This window comes from Lagopus muta, chromosome 6, assembly GCF_023343835.1.
Source record: "Lagopus muta isolate bLagMut1 chromosome 6, bLagMut1 primary, whole genome shotgun sequence".
Classification (NCBI taxonomy): domain Eukaryota; kingdom Metazoa; phylum Chordata; class Aves; order Galliformes; family Phasianidae; genus Lagopus; species Lagopus muta.
Window position 1 is genome coordinate 14,319,432 of NC_064438.1, and position 21,895 is coordinate 14,341,326.

The 21,895-nt window shown below is 40.5% G+C and overlaps 1 protein-coding gene across 1 annotated transcript in view; it reads right to left on the reverse strand.

The window, feature by feature from the left end:
- Positions 1-21,895, reverse strand: part of BRSK2 (BR serine/threonine kinase 2) — a 304,802-nt gene that overhangs the window by 55,956 nt on the left and 226,951 nt on the right. Inside the window, exons 11-14 of the mRNA XM_048948874.1 lie at positions 14,056-14,089; positions 12,585-12,653; positions 9,497-9,643; positions 1,683-1,714 (exon numbers count right to left, since the gene is read on the reverse strand). Of these exons, the coding sequence (XP_048804831.1) occupies positions 1,683-1,714; positions 9,497-9,643; positions 12,585-12,653; positions 14,056-14,089 (282 nt within the window). The remainder of the gene's footprint in view (positions 1-1,682; positions 1,715-9,496; positions 9,644-12,584; positions 12,654-14,055; positions 14,090-21,895) is intronic.

Sequence of the window (21,895 nt, forward strand, 5' to 3'; positions counted from 1 at the left end):
TTTCTCTCTCTTCACTGACTGTACTGGGAGTGCAGGGAGAACTAGCTTTTGCAAAACCCAGTTTATACTTATAAGAACAGTATTAGATGCCATTTTCATCAAGAAACACATGAAAATGTTTATGTCTACAATAAAAAATATCTGCCTAATTGTGCATGTGAGCCTGAGAATACTATATTCTGATCAGTGAAAACCTGCATGTAAAAATCTCAAGGATGGTTAGAGCAATAATAAAAGTAATCAATTATATTTAATTTTATTTCCTATTGTGATTCCATGATTCTACGATTCTATTCCACTTTCAATCAAGACACAGAGAAACTGAAGTCAGCTGATTTTACTCCATGAAGAAACAAAGGGGACCAACTGCCTAGCCTGGTATAAACAGATTTTACTTCTGGAATTTCTTGTCAGACTTTACAGGAGAGCTAATTCAGACTTACAATTAGAGAGATCCCCTCCATTTCTCCTGCACTCATCCATGAGAACTACACAAACAAAAGAAAACTTGCAGCAAACAAGACTCAAGTCCTTCTCTGGTTTTGGAAGGTGCCATGTTACTTGGGAACTGCAGAGAATGTGAAAAAGCCACAGGCAGAGTGCTGTAACCATTTCAGGTGAACTAAGAAGAAAACATGGTATTCTACAAACTGCTGAATGCCCTTGGGTCCTATTGAAGTCAGTGAAGCCAGCAATTGAACACTGCCCATAAGATAGATTTAGAGAAAACAAAACAAATCAAAACAAAGGTGTTTCTTTTTCCCAGTGACAGGCTTAAATATCAGTTCATATCATCCTCAAATATTTCCCAAGAGCAGCGAGAGGAGGATTATGAAGGTAGGACTTTCCTTATCACCCACCCAGGGAAAGTGTAGGCATGCTAACAACCAGAAGCGTGTATTGAAGTATCATTTCCTTATATCCTCAGGTTAATGAAGTTATCATGAGTATAAACAAAAAATGTTATTTACTTAGGTTTGTTGAAATGCTGTAAGGGATACACAAGAGTGCAAGGTCACTTCTAAAAGCCATCAATCTTCCTTATGCCCAAACCACTCGACAGGTGCATTCTTTTCTCACAGACCTCCTGCTTCACTGTCAAGACTGCTGCTTTTAATCAAGTCACAGAGCTACTCTCACATCAACAGGTTACAAGGTCACAAGCAGCCTCTTAGCTTGCTGTGAAGAAGGAGCAGGGAGTTTGAGACAGAAAGTCTCTTGTTCACAGGTGCTTACTTATCAATATAATCACTTTTGTTTCTAATTCAGAGAAAAACCAAGATGCCAAGAAGGAACAAGTGAAAGCTTTCTTGTCAAGATGGTGTTACAAGGGATTCTCTGTATCACTTGAAGAGCAAACCAAATATGACTGTTATTTCTTTAAAAACCACAGTCACTTTTAGGTATATTTTTAAAACAGCAAGCTGCTGGACTGAACAACTTATTTCAGACAATTGTTAGTCACTGTAAACAAAATTACTAGCGTGAAGCTACAGAGATGAAAATATACTAGTAGCAAAGGGTAAAAAAACACATTCTTCCTGTTCTCTTCCTCTTTCTCCACTTGTGTGAAATCTGCTCTCAAAATCTATTGTTCTCTCTTCAAACATCCCTGGCATACCAGCTTTCATAACATGATCAATACTGACTGCATGCAAAAGTGAATTTAAAATGTTACTTACATATACCATATGTGTTTCTGAATATGTTCTAGCTGCAAAGAAAAGAAAACAAGAAATTAGCTCTGCAAAACATAAGAGGAAACTCCATAAGACATCCCCACTCAAGACTTGTCTCTAGTAAGGACCAAGTCTACCATTCCAGACCTGGACCTATGCAAATGAGAGGAACTTCTCACTGCATGAAGACCACACTCATCCTCACCCCACCCCAGTGTACATGAGGCTGTAACTCTGGAAAAGGGAACAAGGCAGGAGCAAATCCCAGGAAAACACATAAGTACAATGCTTCACAGGTAAATGCTTTGGCTATTTGTTTTCCCTTCCTACTTGCTTCCATTCTACAATCCAATTGAAGATAATAAACTGCACCCTCCTATATGTGCATAATGCCTGACTGTTTACACTAAAAGCTCTTTGCTAGCTTTGTTTTGGAAAGAGCAAGAGAAGGAAATAAAAACTGAAATAGTATGCATGAACAAAACAAAGTGTGTACCTGTGACATGTTCTGCCAAGACTGTGCTTGCTAGGCTTCACATTTACCATTAAAAAACCTAAAGACCCATTGGAATAAGGTTTAATGTCGAAAAATACTGTTTATAGTTCCAACACCTTGAGTTTAGGTTCAAATTTCTTTTGCTTCCCTCTTTTCTGCTTCACACACAAGCATTTTACTATGTAATGAAGGACTGACCAAAGCGGTAGCTTTGTCCATCTATGAAAAGCAGATGCCAACAAACGTGCTACACAATGACCACATATTTCACAAAGACAGGGGGAAAAAAAAGCAACAGCTTTTTCCGAAATCCCAGACTGTTCAGATTACAGCAGAACAGCAGAATCTTCCCAACCTAGTTATTCTCTGAAGCACTGTCGCAACAGAAAAGCAATTTTTATCAATAGTCAGAGATTATTCATTGTGAGGACGATATTTCTTGCTTTCCCTTTATGAAAAACCTTTGTACACGCAGAGCAATGTGCACGCTCACTGCTAACAGGCTGCTGTTTGTGCAACATGTGAGCGAGAGGCAGTGGAGAGCTGGAAGGAAATTCAAGCTATAAGATGAAACCACTGGCCCATTAAACCGGTCTGAAAGAACGGAGACAGCTGTCCTGCTATTACTTTCCATTTCAATTCCAGAATAATGAGAATCGGGGAGCAAAAGGGGAAGAAAAAAACAAACACCACAATAGAGGAATAGACACACAACAAAATTTCACTGATAGAAAGTAAGTGTTCACTGCAGAGAGGCAGGAATCAGAGGCCTCTGTACTATGGAACAACAGCTCCTTGCCTGGGAGACCCAGAAGATCTCATTTCTGCTTTATATTAGATCATTTTTTAAGTGAGACAGGGCTCATATCAGAAACAAAGAAACAAGGGAATACAAACTAGGAAAGCTTGACAGAAGGTGAGACCTGTGTCTCCTGACATCATGTGGTTTCCAGACATGGGAACTCTGGTAGTTGAACTAGAAGAGAACATTGAGCCACATCTGTCTTTTTTCTTATTACTGCTCATTCTGGTGTTGCAGTATACAACAGAACCCCAGACTGCAGGCCTCTGACAAAGGAATTCCTTTCATCACATTCTCCTCTATTAAGAAGTCCTTTCACCCCTGCACTATTAAAAGAAGGGCAGAGTATTCAAGACACACTGGCATTTCCCCTAAGTGGCTTAATTCAAGAAGATAACGTCCATATCTATCTATGCATGTTCTCCTGTCAACCTAGAGATGCACTCTTCTTTCTCTTGGCCTTTGCAAGCTGAGGCACAAACAAATGAGAAGAGCCTATTGTGTATGCCTTTCACAGGGTAGGATTGTAAAATGGTTAGTTATCAGGTGCTTCCTACAGCAAGAATCTGTTAAGGAGTGAGCCTCTTTTGCTTTGTAGAACCACTCTGTAAGATCACAGAATCCCAGGCCCTCTGGCTCCCTCTGTCCCAGCCCCTGCTCCAGCAGAAATGCGCAGAGCCGGCTGCCCAGACAGCATCCCAGGAGGACCCACCCTCACAGCCTCCCTGGGAAATCTGTGCCAGTGCTCCAGCACTGACGCAGCACAGAAGTGCTGCCTGACGGTCAGAGAGAACCTCCTGTGTGTCAGTTTGTGTCCCCTGTCTCTTGTCCTGGCACTGGATACCACTGAAAAGAGACAGAGATGCATCTCTGCTCCTTATTTCCTATACACCACATGGAGGGTTAGAGATGTTAATGATTTCAGACAAGATGCAGATGATACAGCTAAGCGATGTCCAAGTCTCTTTCATGCTTGCTTCTTCTGCTGCATTTTCTGTCTCTGTGGGTCACATTTTTCTTTTTGACTGCAATATGCAGAAAAACAGCACTTCATTCTGTAAGTCAGAGAGGGAAAAAGAAGAGCCACCAGTTCCTGTGTTAGTCACAGACCCCCTGGGCTCCTTCAGAGGAGATGTCAAAGAGAAATCCCTTCTGCTCATTCTTGCTGATCAACCTCCTCCGAGCTAACGATCCCACAGCAATTTTCTAAGAGAATCCCCCTAGCACTTTGATATATGTTTATTTGAAGGTGTCTGAGAGCTCTCATGTGAGAACACAATGGCTGCTGTTTACCTACAAATCTGCAGTTCCATCCACATCAAAATCATTGCTGTGAAGTACTCAGGGATACCCCAGATATGAATGGTACTCCATAAAACCAATTTCTATTCTGATTCAAATGTAATTGCATTGAAATGTTATTACAAGTGCGTACTTGCTGCTGCCAACATCTTCACCGCTTTTTTAAAGGTAATTAATTAATGCTTTGTTGCTTTTCATCTGCATTAAAGTGACAGGAGGGTTACAGGAGGGCGATTGGTTTTGACAAGGAGAAGTCTGTATGCTTTTTACTATGCAATGCAGGGGAGGGAGATACACAGTGGGAGCTAATCTTACTCCTCCTGCCTTCATTTAAACACAATGTTTAAATGCATATAAGTGACAAAGGCATTTAACAGCCCAGAGTGTTCTGCTTGCTGTTTGTACATGAGTTTGCCAAATTTAGGGCCATTTTATGGAAGTTGTTAAAATGCTGCTTCCTAACATCCCCTAGCCACCGCAGGCAATTGCCTCATGATGTCATCTCTGAAACAACAAAACATGTTTAGCTCCATTGCACATGCACAGTCAGAGGAGAGATTCTGCAAGCTAAAATGCTGCAATAGAAGGAGTCAGGGAACTCCTTCATAATGGTTTTACACAGAAGTACTTCCTATACATATTAACCTTGATTACTGAAGCAGCATTGAGGACCCATATTCTTAAATCTAGTTTGATGAAAAACTGTACATGCTCATCAGAAAAGGAGGTCTCCTCCCCCAAGGAGCTTACGTCTAAATACTGAGAGGGAACAACAGATGGAGACAGACAGGCAGATGGAAAACAAGACAGTGCCGTCTACATCCTCAGTACTGATCTTAGCAGACTGGTTGCCAAGCTGAAACATTCTGACCTGCAGAAAAACTTTCTAAAAGTCCAAAGGATGAGAGCTTCTGAGCTTGAACTCATGTCAGGTTTCAAACCTCCCCATCCAGAAAACAAACAGTTTCAAGCCCATCCATGCACTAACTCAATCTACATCTCAGATAATTCTTCTTCAGTTAGAAGATTCTCTAGTCTGAGCTTTAAACCTACTATATAATGTCAAGATACAGGCTTTTCCTGACCAAGGCATTCAAGCTGATAGCACCAACAGCAGGAGAACTGTCACTTCCATCAGTAGCAGCAGTCATACTATAGCAGCCTCCAGGGACCTCAACAAGGGCAAGGTATTGCTGTGCTAAGTGCACACTGTAAGAATAGGCCTGTGGTAACCAAAAGCTTACTGCCTATCAACTGGACAACTGCCTCCACTCCACAGGTGGTGAAGTAAAACAGTTTGAATGATGTGATAGGCATCTTACCAAAAGAGCTAGAAAAAAAGAAGGAATCAGGATCATTTTTCCCTCCATCGTTTTTTCTATCGTGCTTTAGAAATTGAGAAGCATTAAAGATAATATCACTATAGCATACAGGAGACTCCAGGAAAAAAAAAAAAAAAGAACAGCGGAGAGGAGACTAAAAATTTGGGTAATTTAACTTGGCTAATATTTCAGCCTTAACATGTATGTGGACATCCAACACAAGTCATTTTATTCTCAAGTAAAATGTCAGCACTGGGAACAATAACAGCTTTATCACAATCCATAGTTTGGAATAGTTTCCATAGATCAGTGCAATAACTGATCTGCCCTGACCCTACTTGTCGTACATACACTCTTGACAACGCTCACTCTTCTTTAACAGGAAAGTGGACCAAAGCTCCTTCCTTCTCCTCTTTGCCTTTCTGTTTCTGTGGAAGAAAGCGTCAGACAATGCAAATGGATTCCACCACAGGAACTGTAATTCTCCACTGCAGAGATGCTGAGTCATTGGAAACCTCAAAGGAAAACACATTCACTTTTCGAAGTACACATAATTGAAAGGAATCATATCCTGCAGTACTGCAAGCACCAAGAGCTCCACTGTCTTCCATAAGCCTTACTAAACCTAAAAGTAGTTCACTTTTCCATCCTGACACTACCTCTGATAGAAAGCTGTCCCCATATCCCATTGACAGGGCTAGAATGCTTCTTCTCATTTCCAGGCTAGTTTCATGTTTTGACATGAAACTACTTGACATACATTTTTTTTTGTGCTAGTATCTTCCTTCAGTTTAAACCTTCTCTCCCTGATAATTACCTCCAGCGCATACGTGGATGACTAGTACATTCTCTCTCAGACATCATGTAGGTAGACTAAGTCAAGTTTTTTTAGGCTGTGCTATTCAGGGAAACTCACTCCAATTCCCACCGCCTCAGCATTCCTCCTTTGCAGTACTGCCTGTTTGATTTAATCTTTACTGAGCATGGGCAGTCAGAAATACCACACCCAGCAGCCAGGGGCTCCTTCTACTGAAAGAAAAACATGGATTCTTTTACCTAAAGCATGCTTAGCTGAACAAGCCTAGTAAAGGGTAGCACTCAGGCACATCTGACTATCCATCCTTCAGACTACAGAACACACGGTGAGTGTGAACCTTATTCCACTAAGACATAATGAAGTCCTCTTTCTATAAATGACTCATATATAACAAAACATAATGCCAACTTCCTAAGGCAGGAAAGGGCCAGCAACAATACTTCTGAGTGCCCTCTCCTCCAATAATTGTCTCAAGCTCTAACACCGAAGCCTAACGACGACAGTTGAACATGAAAGTTAGATCTGTTTTTGTTGATCATTTTAACAGATGGACTGGGGAAGGTGTGGGTGTACTGTGAAATGGCAATTACTGCAGTGGGGGAAATGCAGTTGGATGAAAAGGAAAAAAGATATATATGAAAAAAAGAAACAAAGCAGAGTAGAGAAGTGAAAAATAGAAGAAAAAGAAATCCTAGTGACCCTATAATCACTACATTTTTCTGTGGAATTCACCAGTAAGATACTGAACAAATGATCAGTACATCGGCCCTTATTGTACCCAAGCCACAATTTTGCTCACATTTTTTATATAAATATCAAATTGATTCAAGTAAGACATTTTCTAGGAATACAGGCTTCCAAATAAACCCATACTTATATCCTCTTTTATTTGCAGGACACAGCTAAAATAAAATTCAGACCTCTCCTTGAAATGAATTACATATTCCTAGATCCTGTGCAGTAAACAAAGAGCTCCATTCTGCCTGGCGCTTTAAGTACCCACAACACTAACAGCATAGAAAGGGAAGTGTGACAGCAGCAGGGACAGCAAACCAAGAGACCCTACAATAATGAAAATAAGATTGCAGCTAGTAACAAAGACCTATTCTTTTTCCTCTCAGCTCTCAGCTCTTACATGCATTTTACTTCAATTTCTTAGTCACAATCCAGTGTTGAGTACTTGTCAATAACAATTCCTCCCTAAGGAAATAAGAGCTTCTTTCTGATCAAGAAAATGGGGGGATCACTATGGGACCTTAATTTACCTTAATGTTTTTCACTCTTGTGCGTGTACAGTCTCTGCTGTACCACACAGCTTTAAATCTTCAGGCAAAGTTAAGAAATTAGAGTGTTCTCTGGCAAAATTAAATCCTAACATTTTGAAGAAGATCTGATGTCTGATGATCTGTGCTCATTGGCATACTCAAGCCATCTGCACTAAGATCTTTGAGAGAAAAATAAGAACATTTCATCTGTTCTGTATTGTGCTGGTTTCCTGAGCAAGAGCAGTAGTCTATGTATCTGGGAGGCAAAAGGCAGCACACTCATCATTCAAGGTCTAATCTATCCACCCACTGTGGCCCCTACCCTCTGTTGCCTTACTGCTTTGTTCCATCTAGTTTGTGAGGTAAAGCATACTGTTAAATTTACATTATGGAAAAGAAACATACAGAGACTGGCTTAGTGAGTTAGTCATAGAGAACAGCTCTCCGGTCTTAGGATACAGCCCTTGCCTCTGCAGCATTCTGTCCACGAAAATACTTGGAAAAAATAATTGTTTTCATTCTTATGTTAAAAATCTAATGAAAAAGGGCTTTTAAAGTGTTTCATATATATACTTGGTTTTATATCAGTGCTATTCTTTCACTGCAATGTCACAGCTACTAGGTTTGCAAAGGTAAGGATACCAGTAATACCACAAAGAACTTCTCACCTACATCTCCAAACAGAATATGACCTCGTTTTGTAATGAACAAAATAAAAACCTGGCTGCAGCTGTCAGGTAATACTGTAAAGAGAGCTGTGAAGGGAGTTTAAGTTCACTTTTTAGCAGACAGGTGTCTGCATCCCAAAAGCACCATCACAGCTGGTGAAGACTGATGCTGTTGTTAGCAATCTCAATAGAGAGGCCAAGCACTGATCTGCAAGTTTATTTATAAATATTTTAGCAGACTGAAGAACCAGGAGGAGTTTTAAATTTACATTTCTTTATACATACTCCCACTCAGAATCTGTGAGCTTAGTAGATCTGTATAAAATCATCAGCAGAGCCTGACAATAGGATTTACAAGGGCAATGTACCCATAAAGGCTGAAGCTTCCAGGGACAAGCAGGCAAGCTTGCTTTCCAAAATGATTTTAACTGCTAATTTTTTTTAATTCCCTCAAACATTAACACAGCGTTAATGAAGGATACAATCACTACACAGTGCTCATCCATGCAGGCTCTCTGTCATAGTGATGGGCTATATCCTAGCTACAAAGATGCAGTGCTGAATGCCTGGAGCTCAGCACTGCGGGCCTAATCATGCTCAGGACCACAGGGCACAACATGAAACAGCAGACTACAAGGCACCTGCTCTGAAGGCTGCTAGAAGATAATGCAGAGCACACATAGGGCAGAATACAATGCAGCTGTGTGGCTTGAAGTGAGAAGTCACACTTTTGTCAGAAATGAAAAAGGAGCGTACTGTGTTTGACCTTCAAGCAATTACATCACGTCCCTGATAAACTGGCACAGCCACCAGGAGAGCCAGACTGCCCAGGCAGATTCCAAAATGTGCTAATGGGTCAGTAGCACTGTGATCAGATTATGAAGGAGTCATTCTAAATACCCGCTGCAGCACATGAGGAAGAATTACGAAGATAGAGAAGCATCATAAAGGCAATCTGGACCCATCATTTAAAAGGGAAGGTGAGTAACCTCTTCCCAAAACTCCACCAACTTCACTCATACTTTGCTCAGGAGGAAATGCACAGAAACGGCAGTAAGCCAAGTTACCTTAGTTAGTCAAGTGTAACTGCAATGAGGTGACAAACAACACCTTGAGCACATGACTTACAGCAAATGCTTCCTTACCGTGAGACGTTTCGAGGCATCCACTTCAATCATCCCCCGCAAGAGGTTCTGACAGTCCGGAGGGATAAAGTGTGGCATGTGGAACACTCCACGTTTCACCTTCTCCAACAGCTGCCGCAAGTTGTCGTCATCGAATGGCAGGGCACCCTGTGGGGATGTGACGGATTTGTGGATGGGAGAGAGCAGGGAAAGGGAGTTGGAGAGAGCAAAAGGAGAAAACCAGGATAAACACAATGAGAGAAAGGAAAGAGAATGTCAGCTCGTAATTAAGTATTATAATAAGTGAAACAATCTTTTCATCCACTGAAAATAAATAATTTCTTAGTGCTGCTGTATTTTCTCCAACATAAGGAAAAAGCAGAGGATATACAGGTTTTTTTATTAAAGCTTTAATTAGAAAATGACTACCAGTATAAAGCATAATACATAATATGAAATTGCCTTTCCAGGCAAATTCAGCAAAGACGCATGTATTCAGTTAAATTCAGCTCAAGCTTTTGATCTGCTGGTGTTCCTCCTGGGCATACTTTCACTGCAGCAATGTTTATCCTTTCCTTACTTTTAATCTTCCTGAGACACATTTATTGCAGACACTGGAAAAGAGGTGAACAGCATTTGAGTGACTTTCAGTAAAGAATATCCTCTTTCTGATGGAGCAGTGGAATGACACAGCTGAAAAAAGCCCTAACCAACATCAGCCCTCTGGAAGCAGCAGACGTTCTGCCTGGTTAACATACTCCATCCAGTTCCCATGCTGCAGTCAGGTCATCAGCTCCTACTGCTTCCCTACTGCAGCTCACTTACGTGAATAGCCTGAGCTTTTTTAAGATCAAATTTCATTTTGAATAGATCATCAGCTGGCCACAAAAAGCAGCAAAAAGCCTATCCTTGCTTCAAAGTCAAAAAGGAAGAGAGTAGAAATCTTTAGGATAACTCCACTTTTATAGCAAGTATGCACCTTCCATGATATTCTCACTTCGCTCTTTCACTATGCGCTGAGCTTCCTTGGCTTCCAGGAGAGGTTGTGGGAAGTTGCAAGCTGTCAGCTGCCGTGATAATGAAGCTTTCAGTTGTTAGTGCTGGCACTGTTCTTACTACAGTGAGTACTGCATCTGTATAAGCAGGCCTGTGTCCACAGTTTGCTGAGACCAACAGCTTAATTTACAGAAGCCTTGGAAAATCTACCTGATGGCAACAACTACTGGATGCTATTTACTGTTGTTCATTCAAGCAGCCATGAAGAAAGAGCCTCCCTGTCTTTCACAACCAACCTCTTGAGTTACCTACTTTTTTCCTTACAGTTCCAGACTTATGGGAAAATCAATTCTGATAGTTCAGTACTTTGGCTAACACAATTTAATCCACAATGAAGTCAGCAAGGCTGCCTTGTGGCATTTCCTGAAGGTAACAACTACAGATCTTTTATTACCACCACCTGTTATTAGAGCTTGAGAATTTTTGCAGAGTTTTTCCTGACATGATTAACTGGACAGCTCTGCACTCTCTGTCAATAATAGACTCATTTCAGTCATTTTGCAGGCTTGTGTATATATGTAGAAACAGACGAAGATGCTTCCCAGCAACAGAGGGACACCAAATCTAGACATAGAAGCCATCTTCAAACAAGAGTCCACACCTACATTTCCCAGTCACCTTGCCAACCTCTCTTGCCTTTTCTTACAAACTCAACATGTCGCAGCAGGAACTCATTTTGTAACTACTTTATCACCCATGCAAATAGTTGGTTAGGAGCAAGAGATTCCAGGTGATACTTGGTGAGATGGGTAAAACTCTTCCCGTGCAGCATCCAGATAAAAAAATATCTAAAATTTTAAAATGTCAATAAACTATAATAACTAAAAATAATAAAACTGGTTAAGGAGAATTAAAGCATCATACTCAGAATATTACAAGATATGTGAATTCTAACCACTAAAACAATTATCAGTGAATTTTTTGGAAAAAAATATACTTTATAGTAAGTATAAGAAGTACTTTAAGCCAAAATTATGAACAGAATCTAACTCCAACTGAGTTTTAGTCTCATTGAACCAGTGCTTCTATCAAAATAAAACATTTAAGTGAAGAATTAGTAACTGAAAACACTAATAAAAGGACATCAATACTTAGCTTCAGGCTTCTTGTTTTTAAAATTGTAGACCATCACTTAAACTATTACAAATATAAAATACTTAATGCGCATTAAATCTGTTCTCATATAAGCCATTAATTCTGTGCATAGTAACATCATGCTTATATAAGCATATATCTGTATATTCCTACACTGTACCATGGGAATTGATAACAAATGCCAAACCTATTCGCTTTGAGCTGGACATCCAATTATTGTATATTTGGGAATGTTACATTATACTGCAAATCAGAATAAATTCCACAGATAATTGAAACTTTGATCAAAAGAAGGATAAGTTACAAGATACTGCATTTTGAATACTAAGAAAAGTACTCCAAGTGAGCCAGATGGGAAGTAATTTATACTTCATACTGTTGGCTCAGTTTTATGTTCTCTAGTGAACTAAATTAAAATATAGCCCAATACTTGCATGAAACAAAACTGTTGCACTCAAATCTTCTCTTGATAAAAGACTGCAGTTAATGTATTCATATACCTAATGAAATGTACATATACATACAGCAGAAAAAAAACAAACACTTGCAGAAACCTGCCATGTTTAATCCTGTGAAGGGCAACAATTTCTGTGTCTTGGAGTGGCACACCCGTTTGGATCAAAAAATTCAGTGTGCTTCAAATGGGGCTCCTTAAAGTGCTGCAGCACTGCAACACAGCAAATGATATTTATGGAGGCAAGTCTTTGACACTTGTCTATGTTCTCATGTACAGGACAGCCGCATTTCAAAGCAGCAGTGAAATATTCTTCATGCTTTTCCTCTGGGACTGATGCAGGACTAAGAGGAAAGGATGCAGTTGAGAGATACAAAAATAGGAGAATGAAAAAAAAACCCTATCTGTACATGATGTCAGTAGAATCACCATTAAATACAGCAGCATTTGTGAATATATATATATATATATTTTTATAAGAATAGAGCAAGGAAGATGACTCACCACTAGCAACGCAAATAAGATGACTCCACAGCTCCAGACGTCTGCTTTCCTTCCATCATACTTTTCTCCCTGTGCAGCAATGACACAGAGACTCAAAAATGTGCTCACTAGTAAATGAATTTATTATTCTCGAAGAACAAGAGTGGGGAGAATGGGTAACCACACATTTTGATTCCGCCACCTGCTTCCCAAGGTGGCCTTTCCAACCAGGAGGCCAAGACACAGCCCATTAGTTGATTTTTATTTTTTTATGAACAGCAGTTTACACTTATCTAGGTTCTATGAGAACAGGGTCAGAAGAAGGAAACAGCATGAATGGCTGAGGACTGGAAATTTTTTAGTACTGATCCTGAAACAGAGGCAGAGGTGTACTAAGGGCATCGAGAATTTGCTTTCCTCCTTCCTAGATCTTCAGGGAGCTTGTCATCAGTCACATTATTTGTGAACTCATAGTATGGGCTGGACAGTGTCTTTTGTATGCATGTTTGGCTTTACATTAGTGATATGCTTCAAAAGGGTGATATGCTCCTCTTGTAAGACCCCACTTGCATTCAGCTCTCAGGTTCCCAACCTAAGGAGGACACAGATTTGTTAGAGTGGGTCCAGAGGAGGCCAGAAGGATGAACAGAGGGCTGGAGCACCTCTCTACAAAGACAGGCTGAAAGAGTTCTTCAACCTGGAGGTGAGACCTCACTGCAGCCTTTCACTACCAAAAGGGAGTTTACAGGAAAGCTGAAGAGCAACTTTTCCAGGCAGTTTTATAGAACAAGGGATAATGGTAGATTTATCTTAGATATAAGGAAGAATTTTTTTTATTTAAGGGTGGTGAGGCAGTGGAACAGATTACTCAGAGAAGATGTGGATGCCCCCTCCCTAGACATGTTCAAAGTCAGGTTGGATGGACTTTCAGCAACCTGGTCTAGTGGGAATGTCACTGTCCATGGCAAGGGAGTTGGAAATTGATGATCTTTAAGATCCCTTCCAACCCAAACAATCAGAAAAATATAAAATAATAAAAAAGAACATCTAAAAAAAGGGGGGGAAACTTGGCCACTGTAATATTCAATACTTATTTTATGAAGACAAAAGGAATGGAAGGGGGGAAAGGATAGCTCCTATCATTTAAAAGAATCCAGTGTCACTGACAGCCAACTCCAGTTCTTCTGCTGAAATAGCTACAGTGGGGAAGAAAAGGCATAGGTGTATAGAGTGGAAAGACCAAGTTAAATGAGGCTACTGCTTTTCTGTCTGATAACATGGCACAAAAGTACTGTGAGAACAACACAGGATTATTTCCCTCAGATGGCTGATGTGGCTTGATTCAGGGCTGAACCAAACAACCAAAGTCACAGTATGTTTATTCTCTCCTTTCGCTGTCTGTCTTGGACAGACCTCCTGTAAGAGGGTCTGTCTGCACACATACAATTAGTGACACTTTGAAGAAAACATACATTGATTTTAATCAACTTACCCGGATAACTTCAGGGCAGGCGTAATGCGGTGATCTGTAACACAAAATAGTGAGATGAGCATGTATTTATGAACTATCTGCATTTCCACTTTGCTTACCAGAATCAGGATTGGCTCACTTACACAGAAAGCAAGTTTGCAAAAACAGCCCTTTTTATTACTGTAATGAGAATATATTTCTCAGACAAACCCAGAAATGGTCAACAACTAGCATAATTCAAAATTCAATGGCCCTAATATGAATTTCCTGAAAGGAATGAAAGAGCAGGCATATTTTGTGATTACATAAAATTCCAGCCCTCTAACTCTTTACTTTCACTTGGCCATATATATAACTGGAAGGAAGACACACACTGCAAGGTCTTTTAGGGGAAAGAAAATTAAATGTTTTCAGAGCCAATGCATGTATCTCCAAACCATATCTTGCACCTCTTCACCTCTTCTGCTAAGAGTGCTCTCAATTACTCCAGCAGTCATAAAAGCTGCCAGTACATGATTTGAACAAGCAATTTATTTTTCTTAGAAAAAAAAAAAAGCAACAGCAAAACACCACATAAAAAGGATGGACAACAGCACTGTTACCTTTTGAGCTAATATATTCTCTTCACATCCTTCCACCCATCTATCTCTTCCTTGATTCTTGGCTGAGAATAGTTAATTACTTCCACTTGCCAGGTAATAATTTTAATTCCTAAAGATTATAGCCATGGCTATTTATTTTTATAGCCCTCATTAAAGTAACTTGACAAGTAAAAGGGATGCAAACTGTCTGAGACCTGTGTGCAAATCTCACTATTGTTTATACTGACACCTCCCAGCAGTCCCTGAGCCTGTCTTCATTTGTGCATTTGTTTCTTGTGACAAACACAATCATGGTTGGGCAATACCTGTCTCACAAAGTAATGAGCAAAACAGAAGCACAGTGAGGTTAGCTTTGTGCTAGGATTCTACTTTAATGCCCAGTGAGACAGTCCATTAATTACCTTTCCATACACATTACACTTACGGTAAAATATCATCCTGAGCGCATGGCACATCTGATTTGCTATCACAGCTTTTGGCAGACTGTGATAATATACTTGGAGTACAACTAGAACTGCAGCTACCTTGAATACAAAGCTTAAGCAAGGAGAAATAGAATATAACTGATCCCTCACAAACTTTGGGGAAGGTGGGACTTGGAAGGTTAGCATACTATCTAATAGCACTTCCTCTTTAAGAGGCTATCACAGGTATTATGACCAACCCTATGCATTCAGTAATTCAGTAATCTAGACCTGATTTTATAAACCTTGAAAGGTCTATCAAGACAAGAAATGTCTTGCCTTGGAGAGCTGGATAGAGTTCACCTTTGGATGCTCTGGGAGGTGAGAAAGTACTTGAACCCAGTGGGGAGGACAGACCCACTGGGCTCTTTTGGCAGCTCTGTCTTTGGCAGCCACACATGAGCTATTAAAATTTGCTGCTGGCCACAACTGGTTGACCAAAACCTCATCATAAGTCTGCTGCTCTGACTAAAACGAGAGCAACACCACTGCTGCTTTCCTACCTCCCAGAAATTTGCAACTCCAACAAAGACAGATTTCAGAATTCATAATTGCAAATGCTGAGGTATACAACCATCTTGCAAATATCCTTGAAAAGAAGAATGCAAGTATTGTGAAGATGATGAGATAGGTAAATATCCAGTTAGGAATCTAAATGCACTTAAAGCATTTTACTCCCCTGATGTCTGTTGAGTGTGGAGTCTGCAGTGGAGGCTGCAAGGTGTCGTTCAAGACACTGGTGAAATTCTGCTAAAACCTAACAGAATGGGCGGAGAAAATGTTACAATAAATAATTTCAACAAGTTGAATTGATTCAATCATTCAACAGCTGCATTGCAACTGCCCAGAGAGCTCAGATTTCTGGCATAGCCACTCTGAATTCTTGCCAGCACACACTATCAGGATATCTGCAGCACTGTCTTGGCAAACAGCTCTAAACAGGTTCCTCTGGCCAGCCAGAAATCTGTAGAAAACTCATTTCCATGCTGCCAATCACAAAGGACCTTCAACTGCTTGAAAGAAAAAGCTAAAATTTAATAAAAAAATCTATTTATCTTTCTATAGAGTCCTGAGTATTTCTTTGGCTCTTATCAATAATTATTCAATATTCAGTATATTCCCTTCTTCTTCCCCTAGGCCATTTCCTCATCTTTCGGCTACATCTCTGTGCAGCAAAAGCCACAGTTTGCCCTTGATAATAAATAAGTATACAGCTCAGCAAGATAAAGAAGCAGCTGCTGCCTCTGGGTACTGCTGCAAAAAAGTCCCAGTGTTGGCAGTGTTTATTTCAAGGCTAGTCTGCCTGGGGCAGGAAGGGTTCTCTGAACGCTCATTCACAGCTGTAACTCTTGGACACAGGAATCTTAACAGATCTTGTAGGCCCTTAGCAAAGCATTTACATGGGACTTCGACCAGAGAAAATAATCCAAAGTGAAATGGTGAAAACCAATACAAGCCCAGACAGGGGTTATGTAATCAGTAAGATGCATCAAAGATGAATCTCCATGAATCTCATCTGAAAAACTAGACAAGTAGGTTTTGATCTTGACACATTGATACAGTAAAGCTAGAGCACATTTGAGACAACCAGTGCTGTATCTCCAGTGCAGATGTGATGTGCCTCTGATTTGTGCAAGCAGTTCTGACCTCCTGTCTCAGTACATAGGTAAGAGAGATCTGCACAGTACACAGATAAACCTACTGCCTGTGTATGGTTTATGCAACAACTGCTTTTCCAGAGAAGGTTGATGAGGGAGAAGGGGGAGAGCTGTACTGTACAATCCTGCTCTATAATGTGACAAATCATGTATTGCACTTTCTGACAGGTCCCTTTAAAGACGAATCTCCATGCTCGTGTACTTTGGATCCATGCCTTAGGAAGATACTACTTGGGGAAGAAGAAATGTTTCTCTTTACACCTCACAGCTGGAGGCAGTATTTCTGTAGAGAGGGAGGAAGAAGTCTTGTTCTCTCTTTGCTTAAAGATATTTTTATATAGGAGATGCACTGAAACCCTCTTGTGTTGGCTGTTTTTGGTGTTGCTCGGATGCTTCCCCCAAGTTAACTGATATCTCTTAGCTGGCTTTTGGAGACAGAAGCTACCCACTAGAGCAAAAGAATGCCTACGTGGAACACTGTGCTGGGCAGCAAAGGGCTGAGATGAAGGGGAACGTGAGAGGAGAAGTAAAATAGAGAAAGGGAATTCCTCACAAGAAGGATGCATGTTAGCGCATCCTGTGGGGAAAGCGACAGCCACAGATCACATAGCAAAGTAATGCAGGGAGAGACTGAAGAAATAGTCTGAGGAGCAGCGGGTAGTGCAGGCTGTACTGAAGGCAGTAACTGCAGGTAGGGCTGTAATTAAAGTAGTAGCTGTAGTTAAGGTTGAGTGCTATTTTGCAATTAAAGCTTCAGTTCTATTTAGCGCTACATGAGAAAACCCAGCATCTAGCCCTCAGCCATCTTACAGCTGTTTACTCCTCAAGCACAAATAGACTTTCTGTGAATTTGCAAATCAGTTCATTAATTAATATACGAGTTCAAATGATTAAGACATAGATCCTTTAAGAGATCTTAATTTAAAAACTGAAACAGACCCCTATATTAAAAGAGTGTAAAGAATACAGAGCGCAGTACTCAAAAGCAAAGCCCAAACAGGCTATGCTGTGCTCTGTAGATAAGTGAGCATGAGGCAGTGGGTCTGCTGCTGTCCACAATGCCTCTGGTTTACTTTTGCAGAAATTGGAAAGCCAGTGGTCAAGTGAGGGAAGTGTGGTGCTACGAAGGACAACGTTGTGATGAGGCAGCTGGTTGACATACTGAAGAATCAAGCTCTCTGTGCCTGCAACAGAGTCCTTCTGTGAATGCAAATGAAAAGGTGCTTTAAAAGGAGATGCTCACAGCTAATTGCAAGCTGCAGGTTCCCCTGTTTTTGATGTAGTTAATATTTGTAAGCTTAAAATACTTTGATGAAAATCCTACCTAGCATCCACAGCAAGGCTCGGATGTGGCGAGATGAAATTTCAAATGGATCCATTAAAAAGGATGAAAATGAATTAAACAGATGCTTATTCAAAAAACCTCACACCATAAAAATACCAAATGAGACAAAGTTTTGGTGGAAAAAAACCTGTATAAGCTCGTAATTAATGAACTTATCCCAGTGTATATGAATATTTTGGGACCAAGTTAATTTTATACTTGTAATCCAAAAAGTAGCATATCTTAAATTTTCAGCACTTAATTTTGCAGACTTAAAGTTCTTTTAATGTACCTTGAAATGTATTACAGGTAAGGCTTATATTAGCACTTATTAATAAGGCTGTCTGATATTTCCCTTCATAATCCTCATTTCAAACTGCTTATGACTTACTACCAATTTAATAACTCAGAGATTTTCTTTTCTGTTTGTCTGCTTCAGACTGGTTTCATCTTTGTGCCCACTATTAAAATCTTACTTAAATTAAACATGCTTTTGCCATAAAAAGTGAAAATTTCTAGCATACTTAAATGTGAAAGGAAAATGTGATGATTTATTCAGATTTTCTGGAAAAATGTATTCAAACATAACCACTAGAATCAGGGAAGATTGTATTTACTAATGGAAATTCTCTAGAGAATCAGGATGAAAATTCAACCTGTGTTGGCAATGCTTCACAGATCTTTTTTTTTTCCTAAAACTGATAGAACAAGCTATTGTGACTGAGGTTGTCACAAAGTACCAAACTTTAAAATGCAGAACCTCTTCTGAGTGCACAAATAACAGGAGTTAGATCTGAGACTGAGAGCTGGGAAAACCAGGTAGGGGAAATCAGAGTTGGAATACAGTGAAAAAGAGAAAAGAATCTGGGACATGGGACCAAATGTGAAGCAGAAATGAGTGGGAGAAGTTGGCAAGACTGGAGTGCAGAGGAGAACAGGGAAAGAGATGGGAACAGAGTGCAATGGAAACTCCTGGAGAGATGGGATAAAAATTATGAATTCTGGCATTTTCTAATTTTAAGAGCCTAAATTTGCAACACTAACAATATCTGGACCTGGACATTTGCGTATGTTTTAGATAACATGCACACATTTGTATACAAAACCGTATAGAAGAGAAAGAATATGTGCAGCATCATGTCCTGACATTAAATTAGAAATGGTGCTTGGATACTGAGGTGTACAGCAACTGAGTTGCTCTATTCTGAGTTATCTCATCGCAGATAGATCGAATACAAAGGTAAGCAAATTAGGACCTAGATGATATCTATCAGCATTTCTAACAAACACACACTGTATTGGGTGTTACAGATATCCTGAGCTCAAAAAGAGACAGCAATTAATTCTAATGAGTATCACAGAATCACAGAATTGATGAAAATGTTTTGTTTTTTGTTTTTGTTTTCTTTTTTTCTGATGTATATGGGCTGGTGGGTCTGCAAAGTATACCCAGCATATGCTAGAGGAAGCTGAGAGCAGAGGTATGGACTGTGCTGGGCTTGGCAGTTGCTTTTTCCTTCATTTATGCCACCAACATGCACAATGGCTTTCCTCTCAATAAAATTAGAGGACATGAACAACATTGTTCTTCCCACATGCACAGATTTCTGGATTTCTCCAGGGGTTTCCGACAGAGAAGCTGATAGGGGAGAGCTGCTGCATATACAGTCAGTTAATTGTGGGCCTGTACTGATTGCCTCTTTGGGAATAGTGTCTGGTGCTGGAGAAAGCCAATTTTACACGTTGGCTTGGTCTCAGCTTGTGGTTGCTTGCGATCAAGAGGTTTAGAGGCAGCACAGAAAGCAGCACTGCCGTGGGATTCTCCATCACCTGGTGGCCTGCAGCAATCTCCTTCCTGAGGGACACAGTGTCGTTTCACAGTAAGTGAAATGGAGAGAACTGCAGAGATGGCAAAAATGTACTTTGTCAGCTTTCTATAAGGAGCAATGGGGAATTAGGAAGGATCATCACAGATTCCCAAGAAATGTAACTCAACAGTATTCCCTATCAATTCTTCTATTTGAGAGCTCTTTTCATTCAAGAAAAGAGAAAAAAGTTCCTACTTTCTACTTTTCCAAGACTCTTATAGATATAATTTCAGATTATGTTCAGAGCAACTTGGGCTCTATAATGACTTGTTAAGATTGAGAACTGAAGCACAGAGGGGTAATGTGACTTGTCTAAGACTACCATGAATGCCCACAGCAGAGGCAGAAATCAAGCTCAGATCATTTATGTTCAGAGATTTTACCAACAGAAACTCATTTTTCTTGCCTAGAGACAAGTAGGAGGGATTGCTCAGTATCTAACGTTCTGAAGCACTGCAAGGCAGTGTGCTGGGAAGAATCACTGTTGAAAGAGATGAGGGATTGTCTCTGCATGTCATCGCTTGGAAGGGTAAAGAGGAGGGAGAGCCAAAGAGATCTGAACTAATAGAAGCAGCATCCTACCACATCCTCCGCTTCCTTCGTTGTCTGCTGTTTGCTCACAGAACTCCCCTGCTCCTGGAGAGATGCAAAGATTTGTTGGGTTACTTTAGCATTTCAGGGACTCTCTCTCCACAGACTGCCTTATTGTACAGTTTCTGCAGTTAGCGGAATTATTCCCAAAGCTCCTCTTTCCCTCAAAGGTCTAAAGATACCTGCTTAAATCTATGGCACACTGTTCTGCATATATGTATATACGCAGGATTTGTGCAATACAGGCTTTCAGTAATGGGGATATTAATTACAACCAAGGCCTGAATGCAGTCTGGCATTGACAAATGATGTCAAAGGAACATCCTTACCTCCCTCCCCTACACAAACACGACTGGGCTGAACTTTTATCATTTCCTCCAGGTAGCCATCAGCACTACAGAAAATCATGCTGATCTAAGGGGTAGCTCCCATCAGACACTGACTCTGAGGTGTGCAACAAAACACATGAACAGTTTTGTGAGGCCAGTCAAGGCTCTCTGGTCAAATTTTGGACTATACTTAGTAGTTCACTTGTGACAGCAGAGGCTGCACTCTAACAGCTCTGCTGTACTGACAAAGTTCGTTGTATCATGCTGCTAAACCCCATCTCATCCTCCCACTCTGACTGACAGAAATACCTGGAGACTCCTTGTGTGGCTGTCAATGGAAACATTACAGTTTCATCTCGTTATCAATGTTCACAGCACAGAGAAAGCCATTCTGAAAATTAACTTCTGGGTGCATGGAAGAACATCTCATTAAAGTTTCATATCTGAGCCGTGACTCGGTCTGTTTTGTTCCTTTTCATGCTGGCTGAAAGTACCAACTACAAGGGGGAGGTAAAATTGTTGCCTTGAAGAGCTCTGAGGTTGGTTAGTGGGCTCTGAGGTTGCTCCTAGGGAAAGAGTCACAACCGGATTGCCTTTCTTTGTGAACTTTGTGGCACACTGTTATATATTCCTTCCTACCTTCCTTCCTTCCTTCCTTTGTCTTTTTACTGCCCAAACCAGATAGATCACAAGACACCAGTACCAGCCATGCTGGGCTCCATGCCAGGAGAATTAATGAAGTGGTGTAATAGCTCACATGGCGGCCTAGTGATTGGCACCATACTTAAAATACATCTGCAAGGCAGGAGATCATAGCATTGCTGCTGTGTTCTGTTTATTACAGGCATGTCTCTTTCGTTCCATTGATTTCTTTATTAGCACATTTTAAGGCTGCAATAGTAGGGTTGGCTCTGCTTGAAACATGGACGCCTGAATTCCAGCACTGCTTATGCACAGGAAATCTCCCTTTGAGACTCTAGACCTGGATGACACAGACTGCTTCTAACATGAACAGGGAGCCTACC